This window comes from Chiloscyllium punctatum, chromosome 7 (assembly GCF_047496795.1).
Source record: "Chiloscyllium punctatum isolate Juve2018m chromosome 7, sChiPun1.3, whole genome shotgun sequence".
Lineage (NCBI taxonomy): Eukaryota > Metazoa > Chordata > Chondrichthyes > Orectolobiformes > Hemiscylliidae > Chiloscyllium > Chiloscyllium punctatum.
The window spans coordinates 57,071,651-57,088,425 of NC_092745.1; the positions used below are offsets into that span (position 1 = coordinate 57,071,651).

At 39.3% G+C, this 16,775-nt stretch overlaps 1 protein-coding gene across 6 annotated transcripts in view; it reads left to right on the forward strand.

Annotated features, from left to right (window-relative positions):
• Positions 1-16,775, forward strand: part of LOC140479668 (nucleoprotein TPR-like) — a 152,657-nt gene that overhangs the window by 1,713 nt on the left and 134,169 nt on the right. For all 6 annotated transcript variants that reach the window (XM_072573618.1, XM_072573620.1, XM_072573619.1 and 3 more), the window contains exons 2-7: positions 5,969-6,073; positions 6,328-6,401; positions 8,805-8,901; positions 10,520-10,623; positions 14,263-14,427; positions 14,885-14,977. In XM_072573618.1, the coding sequence (XP_072429719.1) occupies positions 5,969-6,073; positions 6,328-6,401; positions 8,805-8,901; positions 10,520-10,623; positions 14,263-14,427; positions 14,885-14,977 (638 nt within the window). The remainder of the gene's footprint in view (positions 1-5,968; positions 6,074-6,327; positions 6,402-8,804; positions 8,902-10,519; positions 10,624-14,262; positions 14,428-14,884; positions 14,978-16,775) is intronic.

The following is a 16,775-nucleotide window of genomic DNA, read 5'->3' on the forward strand; positions in this document are numbered from 1 at the left end:
ACAAGTGGCATCGGGATGATCTTGGCAAGATGCCTGCATTCATCAATGATTTAGATTAGATTAGATTCCCTACAGTGTGGAAATAGGCCCTTTGGCCCTACAAGTCCACACCGCCCCTCCGAAGAGCGACCCACCCAGACCCATTCCCCTACACCTCACACTATGGGCAATTTAGCGTGGCCAATTCACCTAACCTGCACATTTTTGGAATGTGGGAGAAAACCTCCAGAGCATCCAGAGGAAACTTACGCAGACACTGGGAGAATGTGCAAACTCAACACAGACAGTCGCCCAAGGCGGGAATTGAAACCGGGTTTCTGGTGCTGTGAGGCAGCAGCGCTAACCACTGTGCCACCGTGCCAACCATGTTGAAGGCTATGAAGGACCTAGCATAGTCTTTCCACTCTGGGCAAGTACTGGATGATGAAAGGTACTCTGTCAGTCATATCCTTTGTCTTGTCTGCTAAGGAGGGTTGAGTGACCCTTCCTCAGAAAAGTTTACCCTAACCTGAGCTTTCCAGGCAATTTCTGGTCTTCACTATTATTTAATGTTTTCTTTTAAAATGATTTCTACTAAGAATGGCTTCAATTGTCTGTGTAGCCTTATCTTGTTATAGGCAATTTTTGTTCAGTTGCTAATCCATATTTTCTCTTTCAGATCTTTCAGTGATGTTCTTCCATACAATCTCCCATAACTTAGTTTTCCTAAACCATTTTTAAAACTTTTGTATTCCTGCAATCCCATTTAGCCATGGCACTTTTGTATATTCTCTGTAAATTCTTGTATCTCATTGTCTATTTGATCTTTGTCACGGGTTGCTCAGAATATGGCACCTGCACAATGGCATTGGATATTTTCTAAACTGTAAAGAGACAATTGTTGCCTGAAATAAGTATTTTTATAAGTGAATGAGAAGGGTACACCTGGTTCTACTATGCCAGTTGAATGTTGACTGATGTAGAAAAAGCGCATGATAGAGCTTTTGAGATGTTGGCTGTGAAATGCTTATGGGGTAAATTTTCAAGTTTGATTGCTTGAGGGTGTAAAACTGAACATGTCGTTTTTGGTCAAATGTTTTTGCACTTCCTAAGCCTATAAAACAAAAAACTAGGACATTGATTCAGACATTGGGTTTGAGATGTTTGTCTGGTTTCTGATGTTGAAGTTAACTTATAGAACTTGATTTTGGGTGTGGAAGACTCATAGTCACACAGCATGGAAACAGACCCTTGGTCCACTAGATCCCAAAGTAAACTAGCCTCCCTCCTGCATTTAGGCCATATCCCTCCAAACCTTTCTTATCCTCGTATTATCCAAATGTCTTTTAAATTTGGCAATTTCCTCTGGCAGTTCAATTCTCACACTAACTACTATATGCAAAGAAGAAAAGTTGCCCTTCATGTCCTTTTATTAAATCTTTCTACTCTCGCCTTAAAAATATTCCCCCCTAGTTTTGAACTCTTCCACCTTGGGGAAAAGACCTTTGCTACTCACCTTATCTATGCCCCACGTGATCTTATAAATCTAAAAGGTTACCCCTCAACTTCATACACTCCAGTGTTCAATGAAATTCAATGGATTGAGTAGTTTAGTTGGTTAATGTGTGCATATACCAGAAGCTGCAAGTACCATCTCAAAGAATTTTCCTCTAATCCAGAAAGAATCTGGTACAGGCAGACAACCCTTCATCCAAAAAGCTCCAAAATCCGAAGGTTTTCTCGTGAAGTTTTTTTTCTCATTAACGAGATTGTTTGGCATGCAAACAGTTAACCTAGCTCTACACCCACTCGATGCATGTCACTCAGATGCGATGTGTGGGAGGCGTGGCCCAGCACTGGCAAGTCTCAATTCTGTTTCACGTCCTGTTTTACTCAGTGCATCTGCTGTTTGGTCAGATGTTTTAAAATTTCACCATCAAACTGTCACTTTTTCTGAGATTAGGAAAATTTGAATTCTGAAAATCCGCTGATCCTGAGCATTTTGGATAAAGGATTGTGCACTTGTATTATAATTTGTAGTTTCTTTAAATCATTCAACACTTTCCAAACATTAATCATATTTTACTGGATCCAGTTTGTTAATAGGGTTATTGAGGTGAAATGGGTATGTATATCTATTTCACATTACATAAAATCATGTTTAAACAGATTTAGTTTCATTTTCCTTTGCGTTATTGTCAGAGATGTATAGCACAACATGTCCATGCCAATCAGCTATCTTAAACCAATCTAGACCCATTTGCCAGCACTTGGCCCATATCCCTGTAAACTTCCTATTTGTATACCCATCTGAATATAAACACATCTCTTAAGTAGAAAGCTTGGCTTATTGAAACTGGTTGCTAATGGTTTAGGTGTTGGGTTCATTCAGTGTGTTGCCATTTTAAACTGACCAATGTAACATTTCTGTCCACAGATGCAAAAATCCTGATCTGATTCAGCTTTTCCTTTGAATTCCATTAATTTACACAGAAAAAAATAAATAGTATTAAACTTACCTGAGTTAGATATACAGATTCAACCATTCAAGATGTGACCACATAGAGTCATAGAGATATAAAGCACAGAAACAGATCCTTCAGTCCAACTCGTCCATGCCGACCAGATATCCCAACCCAATCTAGTCCCACCTGCCAGCACCCTCCAAGTCCCTCCAAACTCTTCTTATTCATGTACCCATCCAGGTGCCTTTGAAATGTTGCAACTGTACTAACCTCCACCACTTCCTCTGGCAGCTCATTCCATTCATGTAACACACTCTGCATGAAAAAGTTGCCCCTTAAGTCTCTTTTATATCTTTCCCCTCTTACCTTAAACCTATACCGCCTAGTTCTGGACTCCCCCACCCCAGGGAAGAGATTTTGTCTATTGATCCTATCCATGCCCCTCATGGTTTTATAAACTTCTATAAGGTCACCCCTCCGCCTCAGACAGGCCAGGGAAAACAGCTCTAGCCTATTCAACCTCTTCCTCATAGCTCAAATCCTCCAACCCTGGCAACATCCTTTCAAAATCTTTTCTGAGCCCTTTGAAGTTTCACAACATCTTTCCAAGAGGAAGGAAACCAAAATTACATGCAGTATTCCAAAAGTGTCTTAACCAATATCCCATACAGCCGCAACATGGCCTCCTAACTCATGCACACAATACTCTGACCAATAAAAGAAAGCATACCAAACGCCGCCTTCACTATCCTATCTATCTGCGACTCCACTTACAAGGAGATCTGAACCTGCATTCCAAGATCTCTGTTCAGCTACACTCCCGAGGACCTTACCATTAAGTGTATCAGTCCTGCTAAGATTTGCTTTCCCAAGATGCAGCACCTCGCATTTTTCTAAATTAAACTCCATCTGCCACTTCTCAGCCCATTGGCCCTTCTGATCAAAATCCTGTTGTAGTCTGAGGTAACCTTCTTTGCTGTCTACCACACCTCCAATTTTGGTGTCATCTGCAAACTTGCTAGCTATACCTCTCATGCTCACATCCAAATCATTTATACAAATGATGAAAAGTAGTGGACCCTGCACCAATTCTTGTGGCACTCCACTAGTCACAGGCCTAACTGGCTAGTTTGTGGAGGATTAGATTAGGTTCCCGACAGTGTGGAAACAGCCTTTCGATCCAACAAGTCCACACTAACCCTCTGAAGAGCAATCCACCCAGACCCATTCCCCTACATTCACCCCTGACTAATGCATCTAATTACTACGGACAAGTTAGCCTGGCCAGTTCACGTAACCTGCACAGATTTGGAGTGTGGGAGGAAACCGGAGCACCCGGAGGAAACCCGCACACATGGGGAGAATGTGCAAACCCACACAGTTGCCCAAGGCGGGAATTGAACCTGGGTCCCTGGTGCTGAGAGGCAGCATTGCTAACCACTATGCCGCCCCAATTTCTCCCTGTATTCCATGAGATCTAACCTTGCTAACCAGTCTCCCATGGGCAACCTTGTTGAACGCCTTACTGAAGTCCATATAGATCACATCTACCGCTCTGCCCTCGTCAGTCCTCTTTGTTACTTCCTCAAAAAACTCAAGTTTGTGAGACATGATTTCCCACACATAAAGCCATGTTGACTATCTATAATCGGTTCTTGCCTTTCCAAATACATGTACACCCTGTCCCTCAGGATTCCCTCCAATAATTTGCCCATCATTGACGTCGGCTCACTGCCCTGGCTTCTCCTTACCACCTTCCTTAAACAGTGGCACCACGTAAGCCAACTTCCAGTCTTCTGGCATCTCACCTGTGACAATTGATGATACAGATATCTCAGGAAGAGGCCCAGCAATCACTTCTGTAACTTCCCACAATGTTCTAGGGTACACCTGATCAAGTCCTAGGGATTTATCCACTTTTACTTTCTTGAAACATCCAGCACTTCTTCCTCTGTAATATGGACGTTTTTTTCAAGATATCACCATCTATTTCCCGACATTCTATATCTTCCATGTCCTTTTCCACAGTCAATATTGATGCAAAATACTCGTTTAGTGTCTCCCTGTCTCCTGCAGTTCCACACAAGGGCTGTGTTGTTGATCTTTGAGGGGTCCTATTCTCTCCCTAGTTACTCTTTTGTCCTTTAATGTCTTTGTAAAAACCTTTGAATTCTCTTTAACTCTATTTGCCAAAGCTATTTCATGTCCCCTTTTTGTCTTCCTGATTTCCCTCTATACTACTGCCTTTATACTCTTCTTAGGTTTCACTCGATCTATCTTGTCTAATACCTGACAGATGTTTACTTCTTTTTCTTAGCCAAACCCTCAATCTCTTTAGTCATCCAGCATTCCCTACACCTACCAGCCTTTCCTTTCACCCTAACAGGAATATTCTGTCTCTGGACTCTCGTTATCTCCTATCTGAAGGCTTCCCATTTTCCAGCCGTCTCTTTACCTGCGAACACCTGCTCTCAATCAGCTTTTGAAAGTTCTTACCTAATACCATCAAAATTACCGACAGTTGAGACTGCCACATCGCAACAATAATTAGTGTGGTAGTGCGGCATTGTGGTGATCAAAAGATTTTAATCCATTTAAACATAAATTATTTCCCTGCCCAAGGCATCATAGCATAAATCCAATCTCTCATTTTTGAACAACGGGAAGTACTGTCTGGCCAGTGTCAATTTTTGGATTTGCAGCACCAAAATATATTAACAATGTTGGGTGTAATTTTTTTTTGATGGCTTGCTGTTCATAAGTTAGCTATTATGGCAATTGTAATTGCTTTAAAAATCATTACTTGCCTGTGTGACTCTTCTAGTGTCCTGAGGAAGTATGTGTGCAGATCCATGCATGCCACCTTTTAATGTTTGAATTATTGTTTGTCAAACACTTTAGTTGAATTTAAATTGGAAAAAAAAATCTGAATGAAAAACAGATATTGGTCAAAGTGGCTGGTTCATGTCCTCGTTAGGCAAAAACATTTCTACCCAAACTGGCCTGTGAGATCCTGGTGCCACACTAATGTAATTGTGTTAAGAGTCCTTTTGCAACTTTTAGACTGCTCCTATGTATCAGACCACTGTGAATAGCTCAAGAAGGCTCTCTACCTTTTCCAGTAATTTAGAAGTAATGCCCATGTCTTGAAAATCGTTTTGGAAAGTGGAAATAATGACTACTATTGGATTCTACTTGGTTTTCAAAAAGTTATCATGCTTGCTATTTTTTTTTTTAAGTTGAATTTGCATTTACTTAAGGTTACTTTTAATAAATCATTTTCATTATTTCTAGCTTGGAACCTTGATTGATTATATTTTCTGAAGTAATTTGTTATTAATTGCTTGGATTCGTTTCAAAGTTATGATTTGTTTTGTCTAGAATTTGGTAAACATGTTGCACTCTAGAAAAATGCAACATTTATTGCATCTCACTAAATCACCCATACTAGCGAATTATCTCCTATATAATCAATGGGCTGTGACAATTGTAAAGAATGCAGTTTACTTTGTTTAATATTTCAGAGCAACAGTATTTTGAAGTGGAAAAACGACTCACCCAGGGACAAGAAAAGTTAGTCTCTGAGATGCAGGAATGTCAAAAGCTGCGTGAGGAAGTTTCTGCACTTAGTAAGTATGAGCAACTATATTAAATCTGAAAAATGGCAATTTTTTATTTCTAAACAATTTTTGACAGAAGTTTGTGACACCAGGTATGTTAAAGGCTAGTTTTAAAAGAAACAGCTTTGAGAAAAGAGCTGGTGTTTTCAATTCCAGTATTAAGTAATTGTATTTGCTTCATTATAGCTTAAAAGTTGCTGAAGATGGTTATTTGGATAATTAATGTTTGCTTGATGTTTGCAATATATTTTTCATTTTTGTAGATGAGCAATTGAAGGTAATCAAAGCAAAAAATGAGGAACTAGGATCCGCTCAGGAAAAACTGATCAGTGTAGAGGTATGTGATGTCTCCAAACAATCTCTCCTCTTTGGGAATTTGCCTCTTTACGCTTGTTGAGTTGTTATAATCACAGGTAGCCTGACTAGTGTCTTGTTCAAGTAGGTGAATTGATTTTGTAACACGTCCCAAGATTAAAGGGATGTGTCATTACAAGTTACATTAGATTACAAGTGTCATTAGGGCAAAGATCATTAATTTGCTGAAAATACATACATTATTTATCGTAATAAAGTTCACTTCTGAATAAGAAAGCACCCTTAACCTAATCAAAGTGTTGTTTGAAGATGTTATGGGTTCTAGTTGTTTGAAACTAACAGCAAGAAGATTGTTTCCAGTTTATACTTAAACAGGAGAAAGAGTAAACAAAAAGCAGTAGATCATATTCTCTTCAGCTGACATTTGTCTAAGAGCTCAGGCTGAGGCTTTGCACATCCTGTACCACGTGGGAAATTCTAGAGTTTCATAGCAGTTGGATGGCCACGTGTGCAGGAGCAACTCCAAGCTGTCAGTTCTGGACCTTGAGTGGCAACCTGAGCACAGTGGTGCATTCACAAGTCCATGCAGTTCATGGATAACACTTTGCAGGACACCTGCTGCTTAGAGAAGTGCTGGCAGAATAGAAAGGCTTACTGCGAGACAGAAGAGGAGGACTGGGTACTGAGGAAATGTACTGGGTGTATCTTGCTCAATATCATTTAGGCCATGATTTGGAGATGCCAGTGTTGGACTGGGCTGTACAAAGTTAAAAATCACACAACACCAGGTTATAGTCCAGCAGGTTTAATTGGAAGCACTAGCTTTTGGAGTGCTGCTGCTTGCTTCTTTTCCTTAACCAAACCTCAATTTCTCTAGTCATCCAGCATTACCTACACCTACCAGCCTTTCTTTTCAGCCCAACAGGAATATCCTGTTTCTGGACTCCTATTATCCTTTTGCCTGCAAACATCTGCCCACTGGTCCCAAAGTGCTCCCCCATTGACACCTCAAGTCACCTTATTTCCCAAGAATAGGTCAAGTTTTGCACCTTCTCTAGGAGGTAAATCCACATACCGAATCAGAAAATTTGCTTGTAATACTTAACAAATTCCCCTTCCTCTAACCCCTTAACACTTTGGCAGTCCCAGTCTATATTTTGAAAATTAAAATTGAGCTGCGATGTGTGAGGAGACCTGTTGTGTAAGTTGAGTTATGCGTACAGGAAAGCAGTTTTTCCATTAGTAAAGGGAGTCACTAACCCAGGGGTGTAGATTTAAGATAAGATGTATAACACTGAGAGAGAGTTAACGACCAGTGTTTTAGTTCAGAAAATGATGAGAGTCTGAAATTTGCTGCGCTAAAGTGTGGTCAAGGCAGAACACTCAACAGTTAAGCAGTATATTCTCTTGTGTAATGTAATTAGCCTGGTGGGATCTTTGTGAAAATGATGGACCAAATGACTGGCTCCTCTGTTGGAAGTGTTTGTATATTTCATGGGACTCTGACACCAATGATATTGTAAGGTGAATCAGTTGTACCAAAAGGATATGCTCATTGTGAACTGCAGCAGGTGAGAAGGGATGTACAATGAAACTAAGTAGACCAATGAAAGAATTGAGTAAGGAAGCACATTGGTAAAGGAATAAACCTTTGAAAGAATCGGAGTCTGGAAAGATGTGAAAACTTGAAATGTAAGAGCACCTATCCACAGTCCATAATAAAACAGGGGAATCCAAATGAATTGCTGGGACATAACTGACTAATTTTTAGCAAATGGTAATACTTTATATTCATGTTTTCATGCTTTTATGGGATGTTGCTAGCTCCGAATCACTTTCAAGAAGGTGAGCTGCCACCTTAAACCTATGCAGTCCATTTTGATAAAATGAACGTACAAAGCTGAGAAGGAACTTCAGGATTTTGATTCAATGACAATGTAGCAACTGTGTTTTGGTTCCAAGCCGGAATGGAACGAGGTTTGAAGGAGAGCTTGCAGCTGGTGTTTCCACTGTTTCCCCTTGTTCTGTGGTGATAGAGGTTGCATGCCTGTGTTGATGGAGTTTCGAGAGTTGCTACAGTGCATTTTGCAAAGATATATGTTGCATTCGCAGTGGAGGGACAGCAAATTTAAGCAGATGTTTGGTTTGCTTTTTCTTCCTGGATGGTGTTGGATTCTCAAATATTGGATGTGTGGTCATTTAGGTAAGTGTGGAGAGTATGCCATCACACTCTTGAATTGTGCATTGTAGATGGTGGACTGACTTTGGAGTCAAGAAGTCGAGCTAATCACCATAAAATTCCCAGTGTCAGACCCCCTCTTGGGACCATAGTATTAAATGTTTGGTCCATTCAGTTTTTGGTTCGATTTAGTCAAGATAAAAAGAAAATGGAATGCTAACTTGATGTTTTAAAATTGTAAAACAGAATCAACTTGCACGCACAAAAGATGAGTTGGATAATGAAAAACGAGAACTCGTGAGAACACTTGAGCGTCGGTCACAGGAAGTGGAACGCTTGAATGGTATGTGTTAATAAGTTGATTTTAAATTTTAGTTCGCCTTTTTGAAAAATTGCAATATGTTTGTGAAGATCTTGAGCCTTTTTAAAAATATTTTCTGAAAAATCTTTGTTTACAAAATTAGGAAGTTACAAAATATGAAAATATAGCATCATAGAAACAAAAATAACAATAAACTTTCTGCTATACTACTCTACAAAATAAATCAAAACTAAACTTCTTACAAATCAATAAACAAATAAGTAATGCCGCTCAGTGCAGCAAGACCATGGCTCTCAACCTTCGAGAGCATCAATTATTAAACACATATTTGTTTGAAATTCTTCCTGTCATTGCATTAGGTTTATCAGACCAAACCATCATAATGAAAGCCTTAATCAAAATGGCGGACATATCTGTTTCCAAATAATTCAAAAAGGGATGCCATGTCTCGTAAAGGTTGTCCGTTTTTTGGTGACCATATTTGTAAGAAAGTCTAAAGGAATGTGTTCCATAATTAACTTATGCCATCCTGACAGACCTGGGGATTCTCAGACACCCAGTACTCGCACAAAAAGTGAGAATGTTAAAAAGCTTTTTCCCATGTACATCTAAGGGAGGTAAATTTGGCAAACTCTGGAGCAATGAGACTGGGTCGACCCAACCATGATATTGGAAGGACCCCTATCTTTGAAGGTCTCGTTTAATCTTGTCAAACAAATGAGCAAACTTAGCCTTGAATAATTGATCAAAACTAGGGGTAACAGAGGCCCAAGTAAAGAAAATCTCCCTGTGCACACTTAAAGGGGAACCTTCCACATCAGGTATTCTCATAACACCCCCCCATAGGTAAAGCCTCTGACTTTGAAAAATTGATCTTTATTCTGAGAAAGAACCAAATGAATTAATACAGTGTATCAAACAAGGCACTGAGACTGCCAGGTTCAAAAGAAAAATGAGAACATCATCCACATATACTGTAATTTTATGCATGTTCAACACTACTTTTTGAGGCAGCTGTATTAGGGTTTCCACGAATGGCCTCCACCAAATGACTCAATCACCTGTGTGGTAAGCAAAGATGAGGGGGTAAACCTTGCCGACTGCCCCAACCAGTGTTAATATTGTTAGACTTTATGCCATCGGTGAGAACCTACTGCCGAAGGATCACTGTCAAGAACCCTTATCCATCTAGTAAACCCTGCACCCAGGCTGAATTGCTCCAGGGTATAAAAAAGTAACGGCCATTCTACCCAATCAAATGCCTTCTCTGCATCCAAAGAGACCACCAACCCCTGAACCGAATGCTGCTGGCACACTTGAACCAAGTTAAGCAACCTCCTAATATCATTAGAGGATCTGCGAAGATCTTGAGCCTTTAATGTGCAGGCCATTGTTACAATTTTGTAACATTGTTACATTGATCCAATATTACAATTTTTAAAATTATCAAAATATTTTCTGGAAAAAAGTTTAATTTCACACTTCCTAAAATTCAAGCTCGCATTAGGTAAGTGGATCAGGTGAAAATGTTCTTGTCTGCCTGTGATCCTGCTTCTCTTGTTTTCAATTTATCAAAAAAGTTTAAATGGAATGTTGGAGAAATCTTTTGACCTGTGAATTTAAATATTTGTTTTTGCAGAGGATTTAAAATGTCTCAATGATAAACTTGTCGAAGCAAATTCAGCAAAGATAGATCTTCAGTTAAAACTTGATGAATTTCAGGTATCAGAAGTCTCTGTTAAGGTGAGTATAATGTAAAGTTGCTTTATCTCATAGAATCATTATCGAATCCCTACAATCTGAAAGCGGGCCCTTCAGTCCAGCAAGTTCCACCCAGACCTATTCCCCTATTGCTCTATATTTACCCGTGACTATTGCACCTAACCTACACATCTTTGAATGCTGGGCAATTTAGCATGGCCAATTCACCTAACCTGCACAACTTTGGGTTGTGGGGAGGAAACTGGAGCACCCGGAGGACACCCACACAGACACTGGAAGAATGTGCAAACTCTCTGCAGACAGTCCCCCGGGGCTGGAATCGAGCCCGGGACCCTGGCACTTAGGCAGTAGTGTTAACCACTGAGCCACCGTGCCTCCCAATCTGTCAATCATTATAGCCTGAAACATCCGTTTTGTCTTCAAATTAAGTTTTAAATTCAGTGATGCATGGATTTTTAGATATGGCACTTAACCTCTAATTTTAAAGCCCTAAAATAGAAAATCATACTTTTTTTGTCATTGTCTTGCATAATGTTATGCCACTGTACCCTAACTGAACTGGATCAAGCATTCAGAATTGCATTCTAGGTTGGGCTGGCTATGTGGAGCATTGACACAATTTACAAACATGTGAAAGGATTTGCTGAAAGAAACTTGTTTCTTGGACGCAGTAATTGTGTACATTACTTGATGCAATGGGGGAGTGACAGAAACGTTGACTAAATGTTGTGTAAATTACAGAAGTAGAGTAGATGAAGTGCCAAGAAAGCAGCTTAACATAATTCATATCACTGCCATGTTTCAGAGTTGTCAGTCTCTATCCAGTAGCCTGCATCCAAAAGGTAGTTGCAGCGATGTTGGATATATTGGTTATGATTTTCCAAAATTCCTTCAAGCTTGGAGCCACCCCAGTTAATTGGACATTTCACAACTGTAATGTTCATCTTCCAGAAAGAGAGAAGGTGGAAGCCTGCAGTGCGCCAACACTGAAATTGCTAAGGTTTCAAAGCACATTTCAGCAATGCACTTACAGTATGATCAAACATAATTTTAGAACAAAAAGGTATTGACTGACAAATTAGTTTTGTGGTGGATGAAGAGTGGATGTGAATTTCAGAAAAGGTTTTTAAAAAGATGTCATGTTCAAAGTTGATATGCAAAATGAGCAGTAATGGAGTTGAACATGTATGAGCAAGAATAGAGGATTAGTCAGGATAAAAGATAAGTTTAGGTATTTTAAGCAAGTCATACTGTGAAAATAAAGAGTTCTGATCTCCATATTTAAGGAAGGATATGCTTGCCTTGTTAGGGCAGTAAAAGTCTACTGGATTAATTCCTAGCTTGACTGTGTTGTCTCATCACGACCTGAGTTCAACTGTCTCAAGTTTGAGTGATTTCATGGATGAAAACAGCAGACGAGCTTGACAGGGTAGAGACAGAGGAAACAGCCCCACTGACTAGTTCTAGATTGTACATTGTTGGGATGAGAGATTAATCATGTGTCAGTTGAGAGCTGACTAAGAGGATTATGAATGCTCAAATGTAGTTTGCACTTATGATTGAGACTTTCGGTCACCCACATTGAAGGAGTATGGGGAGAAGGTTTAAAAAGAAACAAATTGAGGCAAATTATTAGGTATGTTTATGTATTGACCGGCAGAGATCCTGTTATTGTTGAGGCCAAAGTTAGCATAGCTTAAATTCTGCATTAAGTTGAAGAATGTGCAGACTGTGGTTGGCTTTCCATGAGGTGTAGACGGATTGTGCTGTGCTTGCCACACTGTGTGTTTAAACTTTTATATTTATCAAAAAGAACTGCGAGTCGACACTTAAAAATAGTGAACATAATTTTAGAACAGTAAAGTATGCTATAAACTTAAGATAAACACTGTAACCTATCTTATGCTTTAACTTTGTATGATCATATACCACTACACCAGAACTTGGCTAGGTTCCGCATGGTGATTACTACTACTTCTGATGGTCTTGGAAATGCCTTCTCTTTTGGTGGTTATTCTCAAATTACTGTGCTGAGTGGGTTTTTGCGGCAATTGTTATTCTACTGAGTCTTCACGCCCTTTTGGGAGGGTCTTGAGGATCTGCCAATGCATTGATTAGGTTTGATTACCCTGATCAATTGGATCCGACCAGGCGTTGGCACATTGATGGCAGGGTGGCCGTTTGGTGTCCATTATGGTAGGTGCTGGGTACATGTAGCCCCTCCAAAGAAGGGTGCTAGGTGCCTCGGTATCTAGCCAATGACCCGATGCTCCCGGTTACCCAGAGGGCAGCATTCCATTGTCCCATTGACGTCCAAATTCAAGTCTGTATTGCAGGGTCTGCAGCTGTCAAGTTTGTTTACAAACTGTCTGTGGCAACTGCAATCTGTCTGGATCCTGCAGCCTGTGGATTAGCATAGTCATTTTGGTCAAGGCTGGGTTCTGTTTTCCACAATGCTCTAATCTGTGTCCATCTTTTGTAACTCCAGGGTAAATTTATTATTGTTCATCATAAGTTCATTATTTCAATTGGCCCTGTCTGGCCACAATTGCTGTGATCGTGGTTAGTTTTTATCCTGGATAAATAAGAATTAACAATGTTGCAAACTATCTGGTATTTTTCTGGCAAGTAGAAGTTCATATTCTTTGTGGCCGGGCAGCCTATCTTTCAGCATCTCTTGAAGCAACATTGACCTTATTTTGTCCTGAAAAGTCTTAATATATCTGTTAGAACATGTTGCAACACACCTTAATGACAGGTGAAACATGAATCTGAACCTCCTGTCTCAACGTAGGGTCATTGCTACTGCATCAGAATAGAGTCTGGTGACTTTTCTTGTTCTGCCCATCTCTGAAGATGGGGCGAAGTGGAAATAAATTTCCTAAGGTTAAGAGGTAGAAATAGAGTGCTATTGGGGTTATCCCAGTGAGCCTGCATTGTGTTGCAAAATTTTAAATAGGTTCTAGGATTGTCAGTAAGCTGGAACTAAGTTAGAGTATTCTTTTGATAGTTCTCACCTTCATGTTTGTGTGGTATTTCAGCTATCGAGAGATGTTGAGCAGACTATGGAAAACAATTCTATACACAAAATCATTGAACTGATTGTTGGCTGAAAGTAGATGAAATATTTTGTGATGGGGAGATGCCGTTGTTGTATAGGGTGGATAGGTAAAAATATTTTGTGACTCGTTAATGCATAATAAGCACTCATATTTGGAGCAAATCCAAGATTATGCAAAGTAACTATCAGTACAAATGTTAGGTTTGGTCTGAAACACAACTATACTTGTATGAACATTTGGGCTTGACATATAAATATTTTATGGAAGGAGGGGTGCCCCTTTTGGTTGTCTCTGCTTAGTTACATAATCCAATATATTAAAGCATTGTGGTATTTTAAGGCAGAGGTAGCTTTAGATTTGTTTAGAATTTAATGTAAATGAGGATTTGGATTGGAGACGACAGTTGAATCAACCATGATTATGTAGAATGATGGAGCGTGCCTGAGGGCCAAATGGTCACTCCTGCTCTGAATTTGTTTGTTAATGTCGTTGTTGTTTTGTCAGAGGATCTCTTCTGTATTATATCAACAATCAAATGTTGCTGTATTTCCAACAGATATTCCAAATAAGTGGTCATAAAGCTATGATTTCTTTGCAGTATCGTGAAAAACGTCTTGAACAGGAAAAGGAGTTACTGACGAACCAGAATAGTTGGTTGAATGCAGAATTAAAGACCAAAACTGATGAGCTACTTGAGCTTCGTCGTGAAAAGAGCAATGAAATTCTTGAACTCAGATGCAGTCTAGAGACCAAAAAAGATGAGGTAATGTATATCTAGTATTTTGCATAATTTATTCATATTCTTGTTTGTGAGGGGCCTCCGAAGGTTTGCTTTTGTAAATAGATGGACATTTGGATGCATCAAGGTCGCATAAATTGAAGACTTTGGCCATTCAAGTTTTTTTTTATGTTGGTGGGGGTTCGATGTTTGTTGACAGGAGTGTCCTCTCTATTCTTTGGTAAAGTCATCAAATCATATGTCCCCCAGATTGGGCTGAAAGGGTCTCAGCTTAAAATTTGTTTAAAAGAGTGCTGACCAAATACATGCTCTAGATTGTACTTAATTTAGGATGAGGCCTGATCCCATCTGGCTTAAGGCAAACATAGCACTAACTGAGCTGGGCTGACACCACAAATTTTTGTATTTATTTCAAACAATACTTGACCCGATGTCGGGGCAGGACTCTGCTCTTAAGTGTTGATTCTAATGTCGTTTGCAGATGTGCAGCATGGATGAGCAGATGCAGACTTTGAAAGTCACGAAGGAAAATTTTGAGAAGCAGATTGAGGAATTGATGAGTAAATTGAAAGAGGTTAGTTTGTTTCCAATTCTGCAATAAAGTTGAGTATTTCAAAACTGGTTAGGTTGTACCAGTTTAATAGCTATTTTCTGTTATTGATTGTTTTGCTTGTTCCAAGATAATTTGTCAAGAATTGAAATAACAACTATTCGATAGATCAAGTTTCTCCGGTCTGCTGATATTGTAAAATTTTAATTTTCTGTTTTCATGGTTTAAGCACCGAGTGTTGCAAACAATCCACTATAGTTGTGGAACTTTAACAGCAACAAAGATCAAATTATACAGCGTAGATGAAATTTGAACTGTCTTGTATTTGGTCTGTGATGGTATTTCTAAGGCTTCATGAGAATTGGGAGTTGAATTTTAAACTTATTTGTAATACCTGCACTAAAAATTATAGACTAAGATTGAGACCATTTTACGTTCACGTGGTTACAAGACCCATTTTTGGGCATAAATGCATTTTCACAAGTGGGGACAGAATTGAAGTTGTAAAGACAAGTGAAAAAGAAAACTAAATTAAGTAACAAGTGGTTTTCAGCCTCTCCATGTTGGAAAGCCAGTTTTCAACAGAGTGACAGAGCGTAGGTTTCTCATTCTGTTTTGCTAACCGGACTTCTTCTGCCTTCATCATTGATTCATTATTTTCTCCCTCCCTTCCTTATTTCAAAGACCCCCTCCTTTGGTGTATTTGTGATGCTTGCACTTTACATTTGAGCTATTAAAACTAAGCATATCCACTCAAATGATCAAATGCACCCTGCGTTCTTCTTATTTCCTTCATGCATGGGCAGTTCAGTCATTCTGAAATTGCCTAGGTAGTCTATTCTCTCTTTAAATTTTTTAATGGTCATCTTTACACTGGATGTAGGTTTGCCCGCTAAGCTGGAGGTTCACAAACGTCAGCCTGAGCTACAAATCTTGATACTATCATTCATTACTGTATTCTCACTGATTCTTTAACATGCTAATCGGTTATAGGATTACAACAGTTTGTCTCTCTTAGTTGACTGACGAGATCATTACTTAGATAAGGTAACACCAATGTACAATTGGCACCTCTGCATAGAAGATGTCATCTCCTAGTGATTTGGTATGTTTTTCAAAACCTATTAATAACATCAATTACAAAAACCAAGTTTGTCTCCGCAGTAATGATCAACGCCTAAAACAAATCAAAGCTCAACATTGCCATATGATACTGGGTCATCGGGTAGACTTTGTTATCTTTTTAAAGATAGTTGTGTTTGTATAATATAACTTAACCTCTAAGCATTCGTGCATGTCTTGACCAAAGCTTACATTAGCTTCAGCAATATTAGCCAAAAAAGCTTAAGTCAAAAATGTTTTGTTGAGCTAAGCCATCTGGATTTTTTTGTCCTAAAGAAACTAATTACAATTAAGCAAAATATGCTTATTTAGTAGAGGCAATGGCCTAGCAGTATTATTACCAGACTGTTAATCCAGAGACCCAGGAAACGTTCAGCGGTCCCAGGTTCAAATGGTGGAATTTGACTTCAATTTTAAAAATAAATCTGGAATTAAGAGTCTAATGATGACCGTGAAACCATTACCAGTTCTCTGGAAAAAAACCCACTCGTTTCACTAATATCTTTTAAACAGGAAACTGCCATCTGAACCTGGTCCGTCCGACATGTAATTCCTGACTCTTAAACTATCCTTTGGGCAGTGAGGGATGGGTAACAATGATGCCCCGCAGCAATGCCCTCATCCTGTGAATGAATAAAGAGGAAAAAAAACCTGAACTTAAGAAGACCACGTCCAGCCTGCTTGAGTGGTTACTACATCC